Source organism: Rattus norvegicus, chromosome 8 (genome assembly GCF_036323735.1).
Source record: "Rattus norvegicus strain BN/NHsdMcwi chromosome 8, GRCr8, whole genome shotgun sequence".
NCBI lineage: Eukaryota > Metazoa > Chordata > Mammalia > Rodentia > Muridae > Rattus > Rattus norvegicus.
This window is the reverse complement of record NC_086026.1, coordinates 23994535-24016818: the sequence shown is the minus strand read 5'-3', so window position 1 is coordinate 24016818 and position 22284 is coordinate 23994535. Positions and strand designations below refer to the sequence as shown.

The window sequence follows — 22284 nt, the reverse complement described above, 5'->3', positions numbered from 1 at the left end:
CTACTGGTTTGCTCTGAGAGCTTTGGAATACCTCATCTCCATATTTGGAGGCATGGTTCTGCTTTTACAACTGATCAGCTTGAGCCTACATGACATGTGGTCACATCCTCACCTGTGGAGGAAGGGATCAGGTGTTGCCTTACCTGACTGATCTGTCTCAAACTGTTCTACAGGTGGTTGTGGGGGGCTGTAGATGTGTGAGAAGGGCCTGATATCCTGGAAGACTTGGAATGCTCCTGCCATCACTGGGGTTCCCTGGGGATTGGACCGATGTCAACCAGGGATCACGGTACCTTTCATCACCTGCCACCTTGCAATGGAGAGGTGGGAAAAAATGGAAGAACAAAACAGTACAAGCACTGTGAAGATGAAACTGGTGATGTGAAGGGTATGGCAGGTGTGAGAGAGGACTGAGGTCCACACAAAAACATGTAGTTGCCTCTTGCAGATGCCTAGGTCTTACAGCATTGGAGATTAGCTCCAAAAACATGTTGCCCAGGTGCTAGAATGCTCTGGGTTAGGGCAATGAGTAAGACCTGAAATAAGGAATAGTTCACTTCCTGTATTGGACCTGACACAGACCACTGTAGTCTAAGATGTAGCTGAAGACCATGTCTGGCCAAGGGTTATGATATGGCCAGGGACACAGTTGATGTCCAAGACCTATGTTGCAACATACTGGCACATGGATATGCATGGTTTATGCTGTGGCCTGATGCCATGTTGATGTTTGTTGAGTCTGCTGCTTGGTTCCATTCGATATATGTAGACTTTACTGATATCCATCACCATGGTGATGACCAGATCTTTGCTGTGTTCATTCTGGGGTCTGTGTTAATATGTGTTGCCCATGTAACCACAATGTGACATAGCTGGTGTCTGTGTTAATATCCATAGTCTTTAGTTCAGATTGGAAATATCCATAGTCTGTGCTTTTCTGGGTCCACATTAATATGAGTAGCTTGTGCTGCAACCACTTGCAATGCTGGTGTCCTGGATCATGGCTGACACTGAGGGCCATCTCTGGATCTAAGGTCCTACTATAGCTGTGGGATTTATGCTGATGTCCATGCCCCATGTGACAAACATAAGCTAGGCAGATATCTATCAATTGTGCTACAACCTGATGTTGTATTGATGTCTGTGGGCCTTCCTGCCACCAATGTCCATATTAATACAAATGTCCTGCACCTGTCATCTGGGGCCATGGAAATATGCAGGTCTGTGCTTAAGGCCATGACTGGTTACAAGATCCTGCAGTAGCTAGAGTCTATGTTGACATCTATGGCCCATGTTACTAGTAAAGGTCAGGCAGAACTGTGTGGAATGTGTTTCCTTATTGATCTGAGTGGCATGTTTTGACACTTCAGGCCCTGAAGATATTTGTGGTCCAGGCTGTCTTTAGGGCCCTGTCTTGGTCTGTGGTTCTTCTGTAGCTGGGTCTGTGTTTATGGTCTATGCTATTAACAAAGAATATGGAATCCCATGATCCATACTCCTATTGACTGTAAAACGTTAAGAAACTTCCATGGCAGTGATATCAATGACTGTGGACACACAATAGAGAAAGAAAGACATGAAATGTTTCTGTGACAACTCCTATTCACAGTCTGTTTTAGCAACCCATCAAAGTAACAACCAAACAGTAAGTCATTGAAGAGAACTCTTCAGAAGTGTGATAAGGATAATGAATTGTACCACTCCAAATTGATTACTTCTGGAGAGATATAGGAGGGGAAGTATTCAGCTCTATTTAAGAGACAGGCCAGTAAGAGTTTTACCATGCTCCAGGGAATGTAATAAAGACTAATTAGACTTGTTTGATTTTTTTTCCTCTTTTTTTTGTTGGAGAGGCCAGAAGTGTTGGGGGGGGCACATGGAAGGAACAGAGAGTGAATTTGGGAGGAGGGTATAATGCAAAATTCCCAAATAATCAATAAAAATATTACATTGGAAAATATAAATCAAAATATGTCCTCCCACGTAAACTCGGAAATGGGGGTAATACCTTAAATATTCACAATTTATGTTTTAAGCATAAGTCCATTAATCATCTATCCTCCTATTTGTTTATCTAGTTATGATATAATGTGTGTAAATTCATGATAGGTTTGTGAAAAGCTACTCAGTGTAGTTATAAACAGTTTAGGTTAGCACTGAAAATATTAGAAAAAAGGAGGAAAAATACAAATTTTAGGGTTTTTATCATAGTTTCAGAGAATTGACTCTATGACTGTCTGACAAATGTGCTTAGGATGAGTATAATGGATGCAGGACTACATGACAGCTGAGAATAATTTTTCATCTATTCTCCAGTCACTTCTGTGAAACAAGGGCAATGAACTAAATAGAAAGTATAAGATGCAGAAATTTGTCTTCAGTTGGGTCCCCTAACAATTGGAGTAGGAGTTGCTCTGACTCTCCTGCCTGCCATGGATCCCCTTGCCCTAGCTGGATTGCCCTGTCCAGTCTCAGTGGGAAAGGATGCACCTAGTCCTCCTGTAACATGATGTTCCAGGTTGGGGTAGTATACAAGGAGGGGCTTTCCATTCTCTGAGCAGAAAGGAGATAATGGAAGAGAAAGTGATTATGAGGGTTGGGACTGGCAGGAAAATAGAGGCTGCAAATGGGATATAAAGTTATAAATAAATAAATAAATAAATAAATAAATAAATAAATAAATAAATAAATAAATAGTTAAAGATGTCTCTGATCTGATCTCCAGAGTCAGAGAATAAGCCAGTTGGAATACTACTTTTTATCCCCGTAGGCATTGTGGGGTTTAGAACACCAGTAACATCGGTAAACAGACTAATGAGCTTTGCTATTTTATCCCCCATGAGAAAAGAAGCTGTGTAATTGTTGTGTGGTATAAGTTTAAAATATAGTGCCTACACTCTTAGAAACAAACATTTTTGGTCCTTTTAAGATATCAGTTCTTGAGTACAGATACTCAATTTCCAATGTTCATGTGAGCTCAAAAAAATAAAGAAGTCATGTTTGTTGGTGGTGTCACCGATGGGGGAAAGACATCCTTTTCTCCTCATCATCCCTTACCATCTACAGCTGAAATGTGAACTGACTCCAGGGTTATGAGAGTGAGGGAAATGACCATGTCTTGCACTGATGATAATACTGGGGTAAGTAGACCCCTTACTTCACCTGGAAAGCAGATTAGAGTTAGACCTTATATTTCAGATGAGCCAGAACAAAGTAAATTAAAGTTTGAAAGCTGGTGAGTTGACATCTCTTACTTCTAACCCCTTGATTCAGGGCATTGAATTGGCCAACCAAACACCTACCACATTGTTGAAATACTGTAATGCATAAAGGGGCCAATTCTGAAAATTCAAAACTACTGATTCTCCATGGAAATTGGGTAGCAGCAATATACCTAAGAGGAGACACAGTGAAGTTTTAGTACTGGTAGAGTAACAAAAACAAAGGCTCGTACCATACCAATGAGCCACTGCAATGAATATTAACAAACAAAGAGATCAGGACAGAAGAAATTACTGTGGGACATGCAGATACCCTCTATACCTTCCAAAGATTTTGTTCTCAGTTGGTATGGGGGAAATTGTGAGGACAGAAAAAGTGAGGGAAGGGAGACATGAGAGGCTTTGGGGTATTTATCAGTAAATTCACAAGGAAATTTTAAAAATCTAAACTAGGGAAATATTTTATGAAAATTTCATCCTGAAATAACAAGAAAGTGAAAAAAAGAGTGAAATATGTAAAGAGATTGATTTGTGTCTTTTCTTTCACATGGTCTCATGAATTTAACCAAATATTAACTAATGTTTTATTTTACAGGTTTTGTATTCTGGACAAGTACAGGTCTAATTTTTCTCCAGTGAGAAATATGTTTTTTCTCAATAACAATTTTTTCTTCAAAATAGTATAGTCTTTTCTTGAATTTTTACACTGTAGAGAGAAGTTTGGGGAGTACTTTAAGTACTATGACCAACTATCATTCTTCAAGAGTGTCTTAAATACAAGTTGCTATCATTAGAACTATGGTAGATAGTTCTATTTTAATGCTATTCTAACACATACTATTATGACTCTGATACAAATGCTCATGTTCTTTTTACATTATCATTTTGAAAGTTCATTAAAAAATATGGAACTGAAAAACCAAACAGCAGTTTCAGGATTCCATCTACTTGGATTAACTGACAATCACAAACTTCTACCCTTCATCTTCGCCATGTTCCTTTCCATGTATTTGATCACAATTTTGGGAAACCTACTTATCATCATGACTATCAGCTCTGTGTCACAACTGCATACTCCCATGTATCTATTTCTCTCTATTCTTTCTATTAATGACATCTGTTTGAGTACAGTCACAATTCCAAAAATGTTGGTGAACAACCAAGCACAGGACAAAAGGATAAGTTATATAGAATGTCTAACTCAAATCTGCTTTGCTTCAATTTTTGGGGACATGGAAAATTTTCTCCTGGCAGTGATGGCCTATGATTGCTATGTAGCCATTTGCAAACCCCTGAGGTACACAATCATCATGAACCCTATTTTCTGTGTCGTGATGGTTCTACTCTCCCTACTCTTTAGCATCACAGATGCCCTACTCCACACTCTAATGATTTTGAGGCTTTCCTTCTGCACAGAATTAGAAATCCCACACTTTGTCTGTGAGATGGCTCAGATTATCAAGCTTGCCTGTTCTGATACATTTCTTAATAATTTATTGATATTTCTTGCAGTTATTGTCTTTGGGGGTGGCCCTGTCTGTGGAATTGCATTTTCATACATCTACATTGTGTCATCTGTCTTGAGAATGCCATCTTCTGAAGGAAAGCACAGAGCTTTTTCTACTTGTGCATCACATCTGTCTGTTGTTTCTTTGTTCTATGAGACAGGTTTTGGGGTTTACATCAGTTCTGCTGTGACAGACTCTCTTAGAAATTCAGCAATAGCTTCCGTAATGTACACTGTGGTTCCCCCATTGCTCAACCCCTTTATCTATAGTCTAAGAAATAGAGAAATAAAAGAAGCTTTGAGAAAACTTTTTGTTAAACTAACTTATCTTGTGTGATGTATCATGTGATATCCATGTGGCATTTTACAAAAAAAATGTTTTTAAAAGAATATTATTAAGAGAACATTCTCCACTATCTCATACTAGTTAAAATTGTTCCAATCTGTACTTGGTGGTCTTCAACTCCTGTTAAAATTTGCTTAACTTCTATAATATGGATTAATCTCCATCTCTCCCTTTATTTCTTAGAGTAGTTGCTTCATCATAATATGCAGAAAGTGACTCTAAAATTACAGTTGTCAGGGTGTTATATTTTCTCTGTTGGTTTGTCAAAATTAGCTACAGTTGATATATTTTAAATGGTATGAATATCACTAAAGCAAAACTTCAACCATGTGGTAATATTATTGGTGACCAGAGAATTGTAATTTTTCCTTAGAGTCTGAGCAACTTGGTTGTAGGACTTGGGCCATTTCTTCCTTCTAATCTCATAAATCAAGAAATAAAACTCAGAACTAGCTATATTTAATAATACCTTGGCCATATAACAAGGCTCTTTTCCAAGTGGATCTAACTTAAAAGATCACATTTATTTTAAGCTATATCCTGCCACATGGCTGGTTACCTGTGCTTAGCCTGTATCCTCATATCTTCTCAGATCATCTTCCCTCACCTGGCCCTATCCCAGGATCCTTTCTTCTTTCTAGTTTTTCCATTTCTATTTTCTGACTAAGCCATCGGACTTAGTCTTTTTATTTGATAGGTCATAGATCCATTTAATACACAAGGTATTCTCCCTACACTTGGTAAATTTGTGGTTCTGTATATATAGGTATCAATTCTGATTTGACAGATTCTCTCAGAAATAATACAATGGCTTCCATGATGTATAATGTTTCCTTCCTTGTGGAACTATCATCTAACTAGGGGGATAAGGGAATTCTTGAGGAAAGTTGTTAATAGAATCATTTATCTCCTGTAATATCATCTTGACATGGATGTGGCAGTTTAGAGAAATTCTAAACTAAATGAGATTGTAGTCAGCTAAAATTTTCTACATCCCCATAGTCACTAAAATATCTGCAATGTGTTGACTTGGCATACTTCTCTTCATTAGATATATTCTCTGGATTAATTTCCATCTATTTCTTTAGATCTTAGAGTAGTGGCTTTATTCACAATATTCAGGAACACATCCTAAAACTAAAGTTATTGTTGTGTTATATTTCCCTATTGATTACACAAAAGTAGGTACTATTTACAAAGTTTATATTGTGTAGATATTATTGAAATAAAATTGCATCAATGTGATAGAATTTGTTACTGAGGAATTGAAACTTCTTCCGGACATACTGATTAACTAGGCAGTTATACTGAGAATCATTCTTAATATCACAGTCAAAGTATGTAATATATTAAATATTATTGATAGGATAATCTTTTGTGTACTATGAAAAGGTTGTTTTCTATTATTCAAATATTAATTCTTGTACAGTCAGAGTACTGAGTACTGTGTGGACTTTGATATTGTTATTTTTATGAAGCAATTCCTGTCTCAGTGTGTGTGTGGGCAGGTGTATTTAAATTCTGAATTAAAATTGACCATATTCCTTTTTTTTACAAATACCTAAAAAGTATAGTTGCCAAATTACCTCTCAGTACTATACCCAGTGTTAGCTCTAAATCCTTGTCTAGTTTTCCTGTCATTTAGATGTGATTACATGTTGTAGTATTCTTTGAATATTAGACACAACAGAACTAGTAAAAGGAGAATGGAGGTTTTGGTTTTTTGTTTGTTTTGTTTTGTGTCTCTGACAATATTATTTTGATACCATTCCAAGTATAACAGACAAAAGAACATCATGATTTATGTTGATCATTGAGGCTCTGGATTGGGGCAACATGCATTTTATTTCCAATATTGATTATGTTCAATTTGTTATGACTGTTTTAAGTGTAATACAGTTTTATCACCCTCAAGATATATCCACATAACGTATTCAATAAATGCACTTTTAAAAAGTTTTAATTTGAATTTTCTTCACTATGCTTAGGTTTCAATCGCATTTTGGTTTTATTCATTTCTTCACTATGAACACTCTGAAATGAATGTGTGGTAGCACTTAATACACTGAACAGATTATTACAGTTGCCATGATATTAGATATTCACAGTTGATTTCTCAAAATTATTTACAGTTGGTAACCTGAACATGAAAGTCAACTGCTACTATTTGATAGTATTTTTGGTGGCCAAATAATTGTACCTTGTTTTTTAGATTCTAAGGAATTTAGTAAATGTTTACTGAAAATCAGGCATAGTAAGAATATCTATCATAATGTGTCATTAATAAAACCTACTTCATTGAATGTATCAGCTAGTTTAGATCCACAATGCCTTAAAATGGATAGTCAATGTACCATCAGTACAAAAAAATTAAATTGATCTTTATATCAGTGAATTAAAATAGAACACTGTTGTTTTTATACAGGAATATAGGAAGTAGGGTTATAGTTTTATAGAGCAGGTTATAGATAGTTTTCCTTTGCTTCTTCATAATAATTGTAAATTAATTTTCCAACAAACAAATACATAGTGTATGTCTTAGGGAACAAAAAGTGGTGGAATGTTAGAGGGAAAATTGGAGAGTAATTAATTTTGGTGGATTTGACCAAAGCATATTATATCCATGTATAAAATTTAAATTAAAAGGAAATTATTTTAATTTTAATTTTAATTTTAATCTGATTATAAAAATATTTTAGAAATATAATCTACTTTCTCTTGATAAAGCTAATTAATCATCTACTGGTAGCTTTTAAAATAATTACATATTTATGGTTTTTTATTACATTTTTTACTGAATATATGTATCTTATATATTGAGACTCATGGGGAATTTAATTCCTGATTCAATTGTATATGTAGATATATGTAATCATTAGACTACATAACAGAGAGCTCTGGAGTGGCATAATGTGCAAGAATATTCTTATCTGAAAAGCCATTGAAAAGAAATAAGATGTCTTGAAAATTATGAGAAACATGAAAAAATTAAGATGGCGAATTAAATGTACACAATGAGAAAGAGGTAACGTAGATTAATATCAATATAAAGACTCATCATCCCACAATGAAAATTAACTTCTAATATAACAGAACTCACAGGACAAGACCAAGAAGAGAAAACAAACTCCGTTAAAGACTCAGATTCAGAAATAAAGATAAAAATTTTAAAACATTTGGCAATAGGACAAATATAAGGTTATGGGTTTATGGGAAAAATGAAAACATAATTGATGTAATTATAATGTATTTTCCTACATAATATATTCTGTGTTATTTGGGAATTTCATAAAGTGAAATCAAATCACATTTGCTTCTCATCCTTCCCAGGTCCACCCTCTAAACCTTGTGCCCTCCCTCCTTCCACAAATAGAAAAAATTACACTAAGTACAATTTGTATTCCTCATATATTTATTGGAGAACAGTCAAACTCCCAGTGACCAACCATTTAAAAATAACAAAGATCGTCCCCTACTCATTGTCTGAAGCCATGAGTTATAAGGAGCTGCACTTCAGCAATCTTATCACAATTTTAAAGAACTCTCTTCATCAATGGATTCTTGTCTTGGTTGCTTCTTTTGTGTATTGGAAGTAGAAATAATACTGATAACAACAATATTATAATTAATGATAAATAATACTACATTTGCTATGTGTGAGTGGACATTTTGCTCCAAGAAGGCATGATTTCTAAATAAAAATCAAAAAAAGTATGAGATAGTTTAGTGTTTTACTAGTGAAGTAGGCACTGAAACCTACAATAGGGAAGGGATGTCATAGGGCCTATGAGTTATTATTATTTTGCTGCTGTTGTTATATTGAAAATTCATGCTGACTTCCTTTTATATTTCTGTGGTCTTTTCTTAGACTTGCAGTGCTCTCACTGATGGTCAGAGAAGGTTTTTTTGTTGGGTTTATTTTTGTGTGTGTTTGTTTGTTTGTTTTTGATAGAGGCAGTAGTCAGTGTTCTACATAACTGGCCAAAGGACTGAAAACAAATATTCTTTCTCATTCATAAGGGACACACCTATATTAAGCACACCATTAGCATGGCTAAAGGTTCAGATTTGTGAATGTAATAGAAGACAAGGAAGAAAGAATATAATACTTAATGACTGAATGATTATAAGTACATGGAAATGCTATCTCTGTAAATGCCATGATATTAATCACATAAAATCTCAAAGATTGTCATTACTTCCACAATAATTATGCATAATCAAGACAGACAAAAGTCTTGCATAGATCCAGTAGGCAACTTCCAGGCCCAACTTCTTACTTAAAAGATACTTGGAATTAGGAGAGGAAGAGGAAGAATCATTCATTTTTGAGAATGTGTCAAGTGTTCAGCCATACTGTAGATGTCTCCACATCCATGTATGAAAGGCGAGCAAACTAGAAACAGTATTTTTCCTATAGAAAGTACATTGAATTGGAAAGGATGTGGGGAAATATGTGGAGAGAGTACAAGAACAAAATGATATGACAGTATTTTATCATAATCATTAATAAAATTTACAAAGTATATGTTTTTAAATTCAGAGAAATAAATGAAAAGTGACTCTTCAAATAGAGTTATAATGTATTTATCCAATATTACTAATAATGATATATAACAGAACTTCACAACTATCTCTTCCCAGTATCCTATTAAGATGTGTTTTTCTTTCTTTTCTCCATATCCTTCCAGTTTGTATCATTTTCCCATATTACCTTTGTCAAAAATATTAGTATTGGGGTATTACATCATATTTTTCTATAAATATAAAGTCTAAAAAATATCTTTCACCTATCATTCCTTTGTGTCAAAATCTTATATACTATCCTTTCATTTGTCTTAGAGGAGAAAAAACTGTGTTTTATATTACATTATGAATATAAATAACAATGGACAACTATTTGGGTGAGAATAATAGCTAATAGTAGTATCATTTAGAGCAGGTATAGATATCATAAACTTCTCTTTATGTTCTGAGTGAAGTTTCTGTTTTGCACATAGTGTTTTAATACATAAACTATATTTTCAACAAATTGTCAACATTGACAATAAAGCAAATCCTTGGAGATTTATTATGAAAGTGACATCTAGCAACAAAAGCAATAATGACATTTACCTGTGCACATGCTTAATGTTACAGACACTGAGTTTGCATATTCAGATCTGACTCCCAGACAGCTGACTATGAATCCTTCACTCCCATGGCACATACCAGAGTCATATATTTGAGGACAACTGGGTGAGTTTTATTCATCATCTTAACTTTATACTTATATGACACGAAGAGTAAATATGGATAGCAGGCATGAATATGTTATAAACCTTATTGAATAAACAAATCAGCTAATATGAATAATGAAAGAGCACTGTTCTGTTTTCCAATGAAGGTTTATAAGCAGCGATGCTTCTGTTTTCAGGAATTTATCATAATTGTTACATTTTTTCTTTATATGTTAACATCCAGCTTTGTCAGACAAAAATAAGGGATGTTGTAATTAGGAAGAGAATGAAAGTTATACGTTAAGATGCTTGCATATATGGATATCACACTTGATAGAATTGTTTTTATGAAAACAATTAGAAAATATTGCTTCATAGGAAGTGTAAGTGGAGATGGCATTTAAAGTTTGAAAACTTCCTGCTATCTAGTCTTTTTCTCTATTAGCTTTGATGTGTCCAAGATGTGAGCTTCTATCTACTAATCTCTCACATAGTTAGACTGTCCAATGATATGCTTCCACCATTGTTTCATGAATTTTAAACATGCTGAATCCTTTTTTTATTATTCTGAGTACTTTTTATTGGATATTTTTATTTACATTTCAACTTTTACTCCCTTTCCTGGTTTTTCATTCATAAACTACCTATTGCATTTCCCCTCCCTATCTTCTATAAGGGTGTTCCTCCTCCCCAAATAACCCCCTTCCTGCCTCCCTATTCTGAAATTCCGCTATACTGGGATATGCAGCCTTGGCAGGACCAAGGGGTTTTCCTCACATTTTGCCTAACATGGCCATCCTCTGCTACATATGCAGCTGGAACCATGGGTCTGCCAATGTGTAGTCTTTGGGTAGTGGTTTAGTCCCTGGTTTAGCTCTGTTTGATTGGTATTGTTGTTCTTATGGGGTTGCAAGCTCCTTCAACTCCTTCAGTTCTTTCTCTAACTCCTCCAATAAGGACCCCATTTTCAGTTCAATGGTTTGCTGCTAGCATTCGCCTCGGTATTTGCCATGATCTGGGTGAGCCTCTCAGGAGACTGCTATATCAGACTTGTATAAACATGCAATTCTTGGCTTCATCTATATTGTCTAGTTTTGGTGGCTGTATATTCATGGGCTGGATCCCCTGAAGGGACAGACTCAGAATGGTTATTTTTTAAGTCTCTGCTCCAAATCTTGTCTCCATATCTACTCCTATAAATATTTTTCTTCCCTTTTAAGAAGGATTGAAGCATCTGCACTTTGGTTACCCGTCTTGAGCTTCATGTGGTCTTGTGTAATTTTAGCTTTTGAAATAATATCAACTTATCAGTGAGTACATACCACGTGTGTATTCTTGTGATTGGGTTATCTCACTCAGGATGATATTTTCTAGCTCCATCCATTTGCCTATGAATTTAATGAAGTCATTGTTCTTGATAACTGAGTAGTACTCCATTGTATATTTTACCAGAATTTTTGTATCCCTTCCTCTGTTAAAGAGTATCTGGGTTCTTTCCAGCTTCTAGCTATTATAAATAAGGCTGCTATGAATATAGTGGAACATGTATCTTTGGCATTTGTTGAAGCATCATTTGGGTATATGCCCAGGAGTAGTATAGCTGGGTCTTCAGGTAATACAATGTCCAATTTTCTGAGGAACCTTGATACTGATTTCCAGGGTGGTTGTACCAGTTTGCAATCTCATTTTTGTGGGATTTGTGACTTGTGTATACCTTATGTCAGTCTGTGGGAGGTTTTGAAATAGTTCTCAGAAAGAGGAACATTACATTGATCAGTTCTTTGATACAGTTACACCACTGCTTGGCATATTCAATATTCCAAGGGTATTTCCTCAGCCATGTTACTCATTGCAATGTATTATACTATAATAGATCTATAGTGACAGGGAATGGGAAATAAAAAAAGGGAGGTAAATTTGGCATCAGCGAATCCTTCATAAAATAATGGCTCTGTAAACAAATTTATTAATAAGTACCTTACTCTACGTAGAGTTTTCCGGGGTAGCATGAGAAACAATCAACAGAAAGCTATCTGAAAATGAGATGAAGTCAGCAGGAAACTAACCAAGCAATGTTGCATAACAAACACAAAGGACATTATTTGTGCAACATTTATTTCAGCAGTGTATGACTGATAGACATAGTCTATCAAGAGTGTGTGTTTGTGTGTGTGTGTGTGTGTGTGTGTGTGTGTGTGTGTGTGTGTGTGCAGGTGGGCTTTGATGACTCCTCTAATGCAGAAGAAAGTCTCTTCCTCACATTCTGTGGAGAACATTTTTATGGTGCTGCCTTTCAATCAAGATGCAGAACTGTAACCTCCTTCTGCAACATGTCCACAAGTACACTGTCATGTTTCCTAACATGATAATTGAGTGAACCACTGAAAGTGTAAGTCATGCAGAATAAATGTTTTATATATAAAAATGTCTTGGTCATCGTGTTTCTTCAAAGCAATAAAACCCTAATGAAGACAGCATCAGGAAGATGAAGGATAAACACTTCAACAATAAGAATAAGATGTCTGTTAGGTATTAGATACTATTTCTACATCTGACAGGAAAGCAGCACACATGAAACGGCAGCCATAAGGTATACAAAATATACACAATTACAATACTATGGAGAGATAATTCTTTGTGCAATGTATGTCAGCTTCATGTGTCAATGTAAAAAGACTATGACTAAGGAGCTGAGACAATATTAGAAGATGGGATATCCAACAGAGATAAAAAAGATGATTCTGGAATATAATTAGAGGCACAAAACCAGATTAATCATGGACACAGAGGAAGATGGTTACTTGAAACTAGGAAATGAACCAGGTAATCGACCATGTGGCATTCATAGAATAAAATACATTAGATATTAAATTGTGAGCTATTGAAGGAACAAGCCCTAGCTTTTGGCAAATTCTCTTAATTTAGGTCAATTGTGGATTTCTGTGATAATCTTTAGCTGATGGAAATATGTATATAAAATATATAAATATATTAAATATATTAAATATATATATATATATATATATATATATATATATCCATGGATTGAAAGTTAGTTCACAGTTACAATACTACTTGGAATGCCAACAAGAATGTGAAAGATCTCACAAGGACCCATTAATAAAAGAAGAGTTGCAGATTTGCAGAGAAAGAATAAAATTTTTATTAATATGTTAGTTAATTCCAAATGTTCAGTCCTAATCACATACACATAGGAGCAAATTCTGGACATAAAGAATATGTTGAAACAATTCATTGGCACAATAGATTACTCTAAACTCTAATGTGTATTTTTTTTTAAGTAAGTAAGGTAAGTAGTCAGAATGACTCATTACTCTGACACTTAGATTAGATATTTATGATCAGTATTTGCATTATTAATGGCATTGTGTGTAGGTCTTTCTCTTGTTTTGTTTGTGGTTTTTGTTTGAATTTTCTATTTCTCACATTGTTTAAGATTACAGAACACAATTTCTTTATTTAGTGCTTAAACAAAACGGCCATGTTTATAGTAGAATGGCTAGAATCCTGAAGATTCAGATACACTTATTTATATACAAGGAATGTTTTTTATTTTTTGGATATTTTATGTATTTTCATTTCAAATATCCCCTTTCCCCACTCTCCCTTACCTTGTCCCCTCCCCCTGCTTATAAGAGGATGCTCCCACATCCACCCACCCACTCCCACCTCAATGTCCTGTCCTTTCCCTACTCTGGGGAAACAAGCCTTCACAGGTCCAAGGATTTTTCCTCCTATTGATGTTAGACAATGTCATCTTCTTCTACATATGTTGATGGAGCCATAGATCTCGTCATGTGTGCTCATTGGTTGTACATGGTTTAGTTCCTGGGAGCTCTGGGGCACGGGTCTGGTTGGTTGATGTTGTTCTTCTTTTAGGGTTGCAAACCTCTTCAGCTCCTTCAATCATTTCTCTAACTCCTCTTTTGGGGTCCCTGTGCTCAGTCCAATGGTTAGCTGCAAAATTCCTCTCACTATCAGTAAGGCTCTGGCAGAGTCTCTCAGGAGACATCCATATCTGATGCAAAAAAGTGCTTGCTGACAGGAGACTGAAGCAATCTTGACATACACTATCATGAGAACCATTAAGAACTTTCATTACATGAAGTGCTATCATCAGTAGTTTATTTATAAGAAAATATTAATAATTTCAGAATTCAACATATAAATCTTGACCTTGGAGTAAATTTATATTTAGTTCACAGAGAAAATTAATAAAAACATGTAATAACTAGTTAATAACTTACTATTTCTTTTTATTGAAAAGAGATGCTTTTCATATGACATATTCTAATTTTACTTTCCCTGACCCAAACTCCTCTTAGATTATCAACTCCCCACCCACACAAATGCACACCCATTTCTCCTCTTTCTTTCTCATTAGAAAATTGACACTCATATAAATAATAATAATAATATAACATAAAATAAGATGAACTAAAAATGAAGCATAATAGGGAAAAGGCAAATAAACAGTAAAAAATTAGCTAATGATAAAGAAGACAAAATCACACAGAGAGTCATATTTCCACACACAGAAATTGGATTAAAACATTAAATTGGCAAGTACAATAGACAATTTGTAAATAAAAAATCCTCAAAAATTTTGAATTTGTGTTATGTTTTTCATATAATCCTGGACATGAGACCTACATTTAGTGATGTTTTGCATATCTAGTGATATACTATTGAGAAAGCTAAGTTTTTCCTTTTTGACTAATTTGTCAATTTATAACTTCTATGTTAGCGATCATAGTTTGTGTCCACTTTTCCTCCCATCACTGGTACTTCTTCTTCCTCAGAGCTATTCAGGTCTTGTAAAGGCTGAAACATTAATGATTTTATATGTGCTTCGGACCCATTGTATCTAGAAGGTTTATTTTCTTGATTTCTTTAACTTACTGGATTATACAATATTTCCACCTTGTCTTCCTCATTCCAGGAGCTATGAGCAAAGAAATTTGCTGTAAAATTACCATTACAAAAAGACTCTTCTAAGGACATCCATTCTCTGAACATTGTTCAGTTGAAGTCATCTATATATATTCCCATCTAGTGCAGAAAGAAGCTTCTCATTGTTGGGGCACCAGTGGAAGGGAAAGCCCTTGGTCTTGCCAAGGTTGGATCCCCAGTGCAGGGGAATATGGGGGAGGGCAATAAAGGGGATGTATAGGAGGAATAACTGTATGGGGGAGGGGAGGGAATGGGGGCTTATGGACTGGAAACCGAGAAGGGGAATAACCTTTGAAATGTAAGTAAAGAAATATATATTAAAAAAATTAAAAAATAAAACAAATAAAAAATAAAAAACAGTCCAGCAACATGGCTGCTTTGGCAAGGGCTTTAGGTCTATGTGATCTGGCTTGAATACAAATACAATCTGTATTATAATATTGGTCTCAAATGCAGAACTACCCATAATATATACCTTTAATCCTAACAAAGAAAGAATGGTTAGCTTACAGAAGGAAACAAATACGTTTTAATGGTACATCTAATTGAGAGACAGACAAAGGTATAAATCAGAAAGACTTAAGATAACAGAAGATTTAACAGAAGTCAGAGATAGGATACACCCAACCGTCATGAGGGCAAAAGGGAAGGGGAGACTAATATAGAGAAGCAAATGACAAGAAAGGTGGTATGTGTAGCACTTTATAAAATAATTTTACAAAGACAGGAGGCAGAGAGAACAATCTAGATACAGGTAAAGATATGACAGACTAAAAATTAAGAAGGATTCAGAAAATTAAGACAAATTACCAACATTAGTATGAAATTAAGCAAAGCAATTTAAACAAAAGTAGAGAAAAGCCAGATTGAAACAGTCAGTCAGCTTGGAACAATAGATTGTGTGGAGGCTAGAAACTGCTAGCACTATGACTAGGGATAGTTAAGACAAAGAAAGAAGGACTCTGATCTCTGCACAAGAATATATATATATATATATATATATATATATATATATATATATATATATAATATATATACATACATATACATATGTGGCTTGGTTTTGACGCTCATCTCATTCCTCAATCTGAGTAAATAAAAGCAATATTTAGAATGGTTGAACAATGTTTAGACACATAAAGATACCAAAATGTCATTAGAACTCTCTTGTTAAATGTGTTTAGCAGAACAGTAGTATATTATTTCCTCTAGGGCCATGGCTTAACTAGTCCCTGGTTAGTAGACACTTGAGTAGTTTCAGAGATGGGTTCCATCTCATGAAGAAAGACCTAAAGTTGTTCTATTATGGGCTAGTTATCTCCATAACTTTACACCACAGTTTCAACAGCATACCTTACAGTAATGTTACCAATGTTGAGGGAGAGAGTAAGAGAGATGGATGGGGGAAATACTCGTATGGGGGAGGGAGAGGGTATGGGGACATGTGGACAGGAAACCGGGAAAGGGAATAACATTTGAAATGTAAGTAAAGAAATATATCTAATAAAAATTAAAAAAAAACAAGTTTTATAGGTTAGTTGTTGTTTGTCTTTTTTGTTTGGTAGCAGAGTACCTTCTAGTACTATAAACACTAATAAGTAGGAGTCTCTTGGTGGTATCAACTAAATTTCACAGTTTTCATTAAGTTATGCATGATTGGTTTTCAGCAACTAATAGACTCAGCTATAGGCTTGTTTGTTTTTATTATTCAATGATACTCCTTCTGCCAAGTATACAATTAGATGTAACACATTCCTGTAATGGATGTCTTATGATTAACAAGAAATATTTAATTTGTTTTTGTTATCAACACTTTTGGTGGGTTACTCTATTTAGGCTTATTTCTCTCTCACACAAACACACACATGCACACACATGTATGTGCTAAATATGTGGATTTATGTAAATATATATTTAAATATATATATTTTTTAAGAAGCTTCTACTATAGCATACTTTTATGCTACACCTCAATTTGGCCTCAAATTTGCATCTCATTTCTTCTAGTCTCTTCTTTACATCCTCTTTCTTTCCTCTTCCTATTTGATCTTCCCATTTACATTCACCCAACATTTGTCCATCCACAATTACCTACTCTATTTCCTGCATTTAAGGTTATCATTTCGTTACATTGCTCTCTCACTCTATACCTAACCACAATAGTTATTTAAGTAGGATAAAATCCTAGTGATTTAAATTTCATTACTAATATATAATAAGAAAAAAGATAAACCATTTTAAAAGCATTTAGCATCATTTTGTTTTCCACAAAATTTTCCCACAACAGTAGTGGTTTGCCTTTCATCAGTAGATAGTACAGAAAATATGGAGAATAATTCCTTTTTTGTAGTATTTCTATACTTAATGTTTTCAGAATTATGAGATTGAATTTCAAATGAGGATAAAATGTTGGCCCTAAATATGGGAATATTTCCTGGTCATGAAGAAGAAATCATTTTACTTGATAAATTGTAAAAGTCAGATATTAGAGAGGAGAGTATTGAATAGTAGAGATTTTCATGGTTTATGTACATAGATCCTAACTATTAATGTGAATTTCACTATAAAAACAAAAAACTTGAACTAAAAATGATAGACTTATTTTTAACAAAAGATTGTATAACTGTTTCCATCAATATTTATTTCTAATATTTAGTCAAGGTCATTCTATAAAAAATGTGCAAAATAATAGTTATCTCATCAAGAGTTCTCATTTCTACAGCTTAAGCTCTGCACATAGCCCAGAACCTAAGAGTCCAGGCAAATCCCTAGGCTGCTTCTGAAATCCCTGGGTAAACCTGGGTGTTTCTAGACCTAAGCCATGTACTCCAGAGTTCTGTGTGCTACACTAGTAGAAATTTCTATACTAGTTCTGGAGATGCATATCTTGGGGAGGAACCATTGGTTCATCTCTACTTGCCTGAGAAACCAATTCTTCTTGCCTCCTAATCTTAATGGGCAGGCATATGCATTCCATTCAGAAATCTCCAATTACTTTTAAAAGTGAGATTTTTGCCTAACTTAAGCATGTGATATGTTGTATTAATTAATAAATATGTCCCATTTGGAGATGCTACCTGTCTCAGTGATTTATGGTCATGAGTAAGAGACACACATCACTTATATCTTGATATTCCTTAAGCAGCACAATAGCTGAGTAACCTCCTAGCCTCTATGCGGCTAGAATCTGACTTCTACCAATAACTCTGAGTTACTACTTATTAAATTCTGTGTTCCATCTTGGCCACTCTGGACCCATTTGTGCAGCCCCTGGGCTGTGCTTTCTTCTTCCAGAACTGAGGTGCTCTCCTTTTTACTCTACCCAATGGTGGCCACTGTCTCTCTTCTCTCCACACTCTAAATCATAGTCAATCTCCTTTCTTCCTCTCATACCAGTCCCAAGCCCAGAAAAATAATAAAAAACCCTTTTTGTCTCTTCTCCAGAGCAATTGGCTGCTAGCATATTTATTTACCAATCAGAAGCAACTAGGGGTGGGTTCACAGAGGTTATGCACATACCCTCTGCTCTAAACAGTTTTGTGGGAATAAAATTATCATTTATCATTCAAGCAACTACAAAAGGGCAAAGTCTTAGAATACAAGTCTCTTAAAGTGATCCCACATCCATGAATACACACTTGCAAATTTTATGTACTAACACCTATACTGCCAAACAGAACCCACACATAAAACAGATTGGGTTTTCCTAAAACAGAGAGTAGATATTGCAGAGTCTAGGAAAAGACTGAACAATAATGGACTAAAATTTTTTAATAAATGATGCAATAAGATGAACCTTAAAGTTATTCTACTATACACACAGATTGGTGTTTTATTCAGCTATCATTAGAGAGTATCGTACAGAAGATGAAAATAAATACAGAAAGCAATAGTCAGACATCATTATTGAGAAAGGGAATGAAAGAGGAAGAGAGACAGAGAGAGGAGTTTTCTAATATAAATTAAATGTTTTATTGGAATATTTTATTTACATTTCAAATTTTATCCCCTGGGTTGGGGATTTAGCTCAGTGGTAGAGCGCTTGCCTAGCAAGCCCAAGGCCCTGGGTTCGGTCCTCAGATCTGGAAAAAAAAAAGACAAATTTTATCCCCTTTCTGGTTTCCCATCAATGAAAACCCTATGCTATCTGCCTCCCCCTTCTTCTATGAGAGTGTTCCCCACAAAACAATCCACCCTTTCCTGCCTCCTTGTCCTGACATTCCCCTACACTGGGGGTTCCAGCCTTGGCAGGACCAAGGGCTTCTCCTCCCATTGGTGCCCAACAAGGCCATCTTCTGCTACATATGAAGCTGGAGCCATGGGTCTGTCCAGGTGTACTCTTTAGATTGTGGTTTAGTCCCTGGGAGCTCTAGTTGTTTGATATAGTTGATCTAATGGGGTTGCAAAGACCTTCAGCTCCTTCAATCGTGACTCAGTTCATTGCTTGGCTGTGAGCATCTGCCTCTGTATTTGTCATGCTCTGGCAGGGCCTCTTAGGAGAGAGCTACATCAGACACCTATCACAATGCACTTCTTGGCATCATCAATATGGCCTAGTTTTGGTGGCTGTGTGTGTATAGGCTGATTTTCCAGACAAATACTACATGACAAAGTTAAATCAAGTGCAAGTACACCATCTAAACAGGCCCGTATCCCCTGGGGAAATAGAAGAAGTAATTAAATCCTCCCGACCAAAAAAAAAAAAAAAAAAAAAAAAAAAAAACAAAAAGAAAGACAAAAACAAAAACAAAAACAAACCCTCAGGGCCAGATGGCTTTAGTGCAATATTCTACCAGATGTTTAAAGAAGAGCGAATACCAATACTACTCACACTATTCCATAAAATAGAAGAAACCCTAGATAATTCATTCTTTGAAGCCACAATTACTCTGATACACAAGGACTGAACCAAAAAAAAAAAAGAACTTGAGAAACTTATGGAAGTCTATGCAACAATATTCAATATATTTCTTGCAAACTGAATCCAAGAATACTTCAAAAAACGATCATTCGCCACAATCAAGTAGGCTTCATCCCAGAGATGCAATGTTAATTCAATATGTGAAAATCCATTAACAAAAATAGATTTTAATGAAACACAGTATATACTGAGGATCTAATTAAAAATGGCAGGCAACTTATAAAGGCAGCTTTTTTATATTTAAATTAATGTCTTAATGTTGAAATTTATCATATTTTATGGACATTTTTACATTTTTATATTTGACAAAATTACAGGAAAAATATTTTAGATAAAATAAAATGATACTTTAGATATTAAAAAGGCTATAAGACAATCTGAAAAAGTGTACTGAAATGTCTTAGTGTTCAGCAGTGTTAACACTGATGAGAAGATAGGGGAGATTAATGAATCTCAGGATGGGAAATTTATATTCTCAGAATAAAAAGTCACTCTTCTGAGAAATGTCTCTTTTCCTTGTCTATTTTTAACTGTTTTATATGACAAGAACTTATGATGGTACAGCTAATACATATATTTAACAATAAAGTTTCTACATGTTCATGATTTCATGTTATTTCCAAATGTGCTATTCTTTCATATCAATCTGACTCTCACACTTTCCAGTCCCAATCCTACTTTTCCTTCTGCCTTGAGTAAATCTGCACAGAAGTGTTGGGAGAGTTCATTGTATCCAGTGAATTAGCATAAATTATAGACTCTTCTCCTTTCCTCTGCCATCATGCACACTACATCTGATTTCACTTCTCACCCTGTCTTCTCAGAACCCTTTCAGAGCCAAGCTATTCCTGCCCAAGAAACAAAAGGAAAATTATTTCATTCCTCAGTGTATTTGGATGAAAACTCATAATAAAATTGGTACAACTCTAAAAGAAGGTACTGGAGAAAAATGAGCATGGGTCTGTAAGTATTCAGACAATGGAAAGACTAAGGATTTATACTGAATTGTGGTCATCGATCAGTTCTACCACATAAATTTCAACAACTAGGGGGATTTGTAAATTTTTATTGGATATTTTTGATTTATATTTCAAATGTTATTCACTTTCCAGTTTCCCATCCATAAAACTCCTATGCCATCCCCCTCACTGCTTCTGTGAAGGTGTTCCCCCACCCACACAACCAGCCATTCCTGCCTCCCAACCCTGATATTTCCCTACACTGGGGTGGGGGTGGTGTCAAGCCTTCACAGGAGTTAGGGCTTTCCCACTGATGCCCAACAAGGCATTCCTCTGCTACATTTTAGCTTGAGTCATGGGTCTGTTCCTGTGAACTCTTTCAATGGTGGTACAGTCCCTGGTTGGTATTGTTATTCTTATGGGATTGCAAACCCCTGCAGCTCCATCATTCCTGTCTCTAACTCCTCCAATGGGGCTCCATTCGCAGTTCAATGGTTGGCTGTGAGCATCCACCTCTGTATTTGTCATACTCTGGCAGAGCCTTTCAATCTATATCAGACTCCTGTTAGCATGCACTTCTTGGAACCAGCAATATTTTCTAGGTTTGGTGACTTTATGCATATGGACTGGATCCCCAGGCGAGGCAGTCTCTGGATAGCCTTTCCTTTGGTTTCTGCTCCAAATTTTGTCTCTATATTTCCTTTTATTAATATTTTTGTTGCCCCTTCTAAGAAGGATTGAAGCAATCCTACTTTGGTCATCCTTCTTGAGCTTCATGTGGTCTGTGGATTGTATCTTGGGTAATTCAAGCTTTTGGGCTAATATCCAATTATCAGTGAATGCATATCATGTGTTTTTTTTTTAATGATTGGTTTACCTCACTCAGTATTCTAGTTCCCTCCATTTGCCTATGAATTTCATGAAGTCATTGTTTTTAATAGCTGAGTAGTACTCCATTGTGTAGATGTATCACATTTTCTGTATCCATTCCTCTGTTGAGGGTCATTTGGGATTTATCCAGATGCTGGTTCTTATAAATAAGCCTGCTATGAACATAGTGGAGCATGCGTCCTTGTTGTATATTGGTGCATCTTTTGGGTATATGCCCAGGACTGATATAGCTGGGTCCTCAGGTAC

The 22284-nt window shown here is 35.3% G+C and overlaps 1 protein-coding gene across 1 annotated transcript; it reads left to right on the top strand.

Moving 5' to 3' along the window:
* Positions 1-4126: 4126 nt before the first annotated feature.
* Positions 4127-5065, top strand: Or7g23b (olfactory receptor family 7 subfamily G member 23B). Its single transcript, NM_001000885.1, has one exon. It carries the CDS (start codon positions 4127-4129, stop codon positions 5063-5065), a length of 939 nt encoding a protein of 312 aa, NP_001000885.1.
* The last annotated feature ends 17219 nt before the right edge of the window (positions 5066-22284 follow it).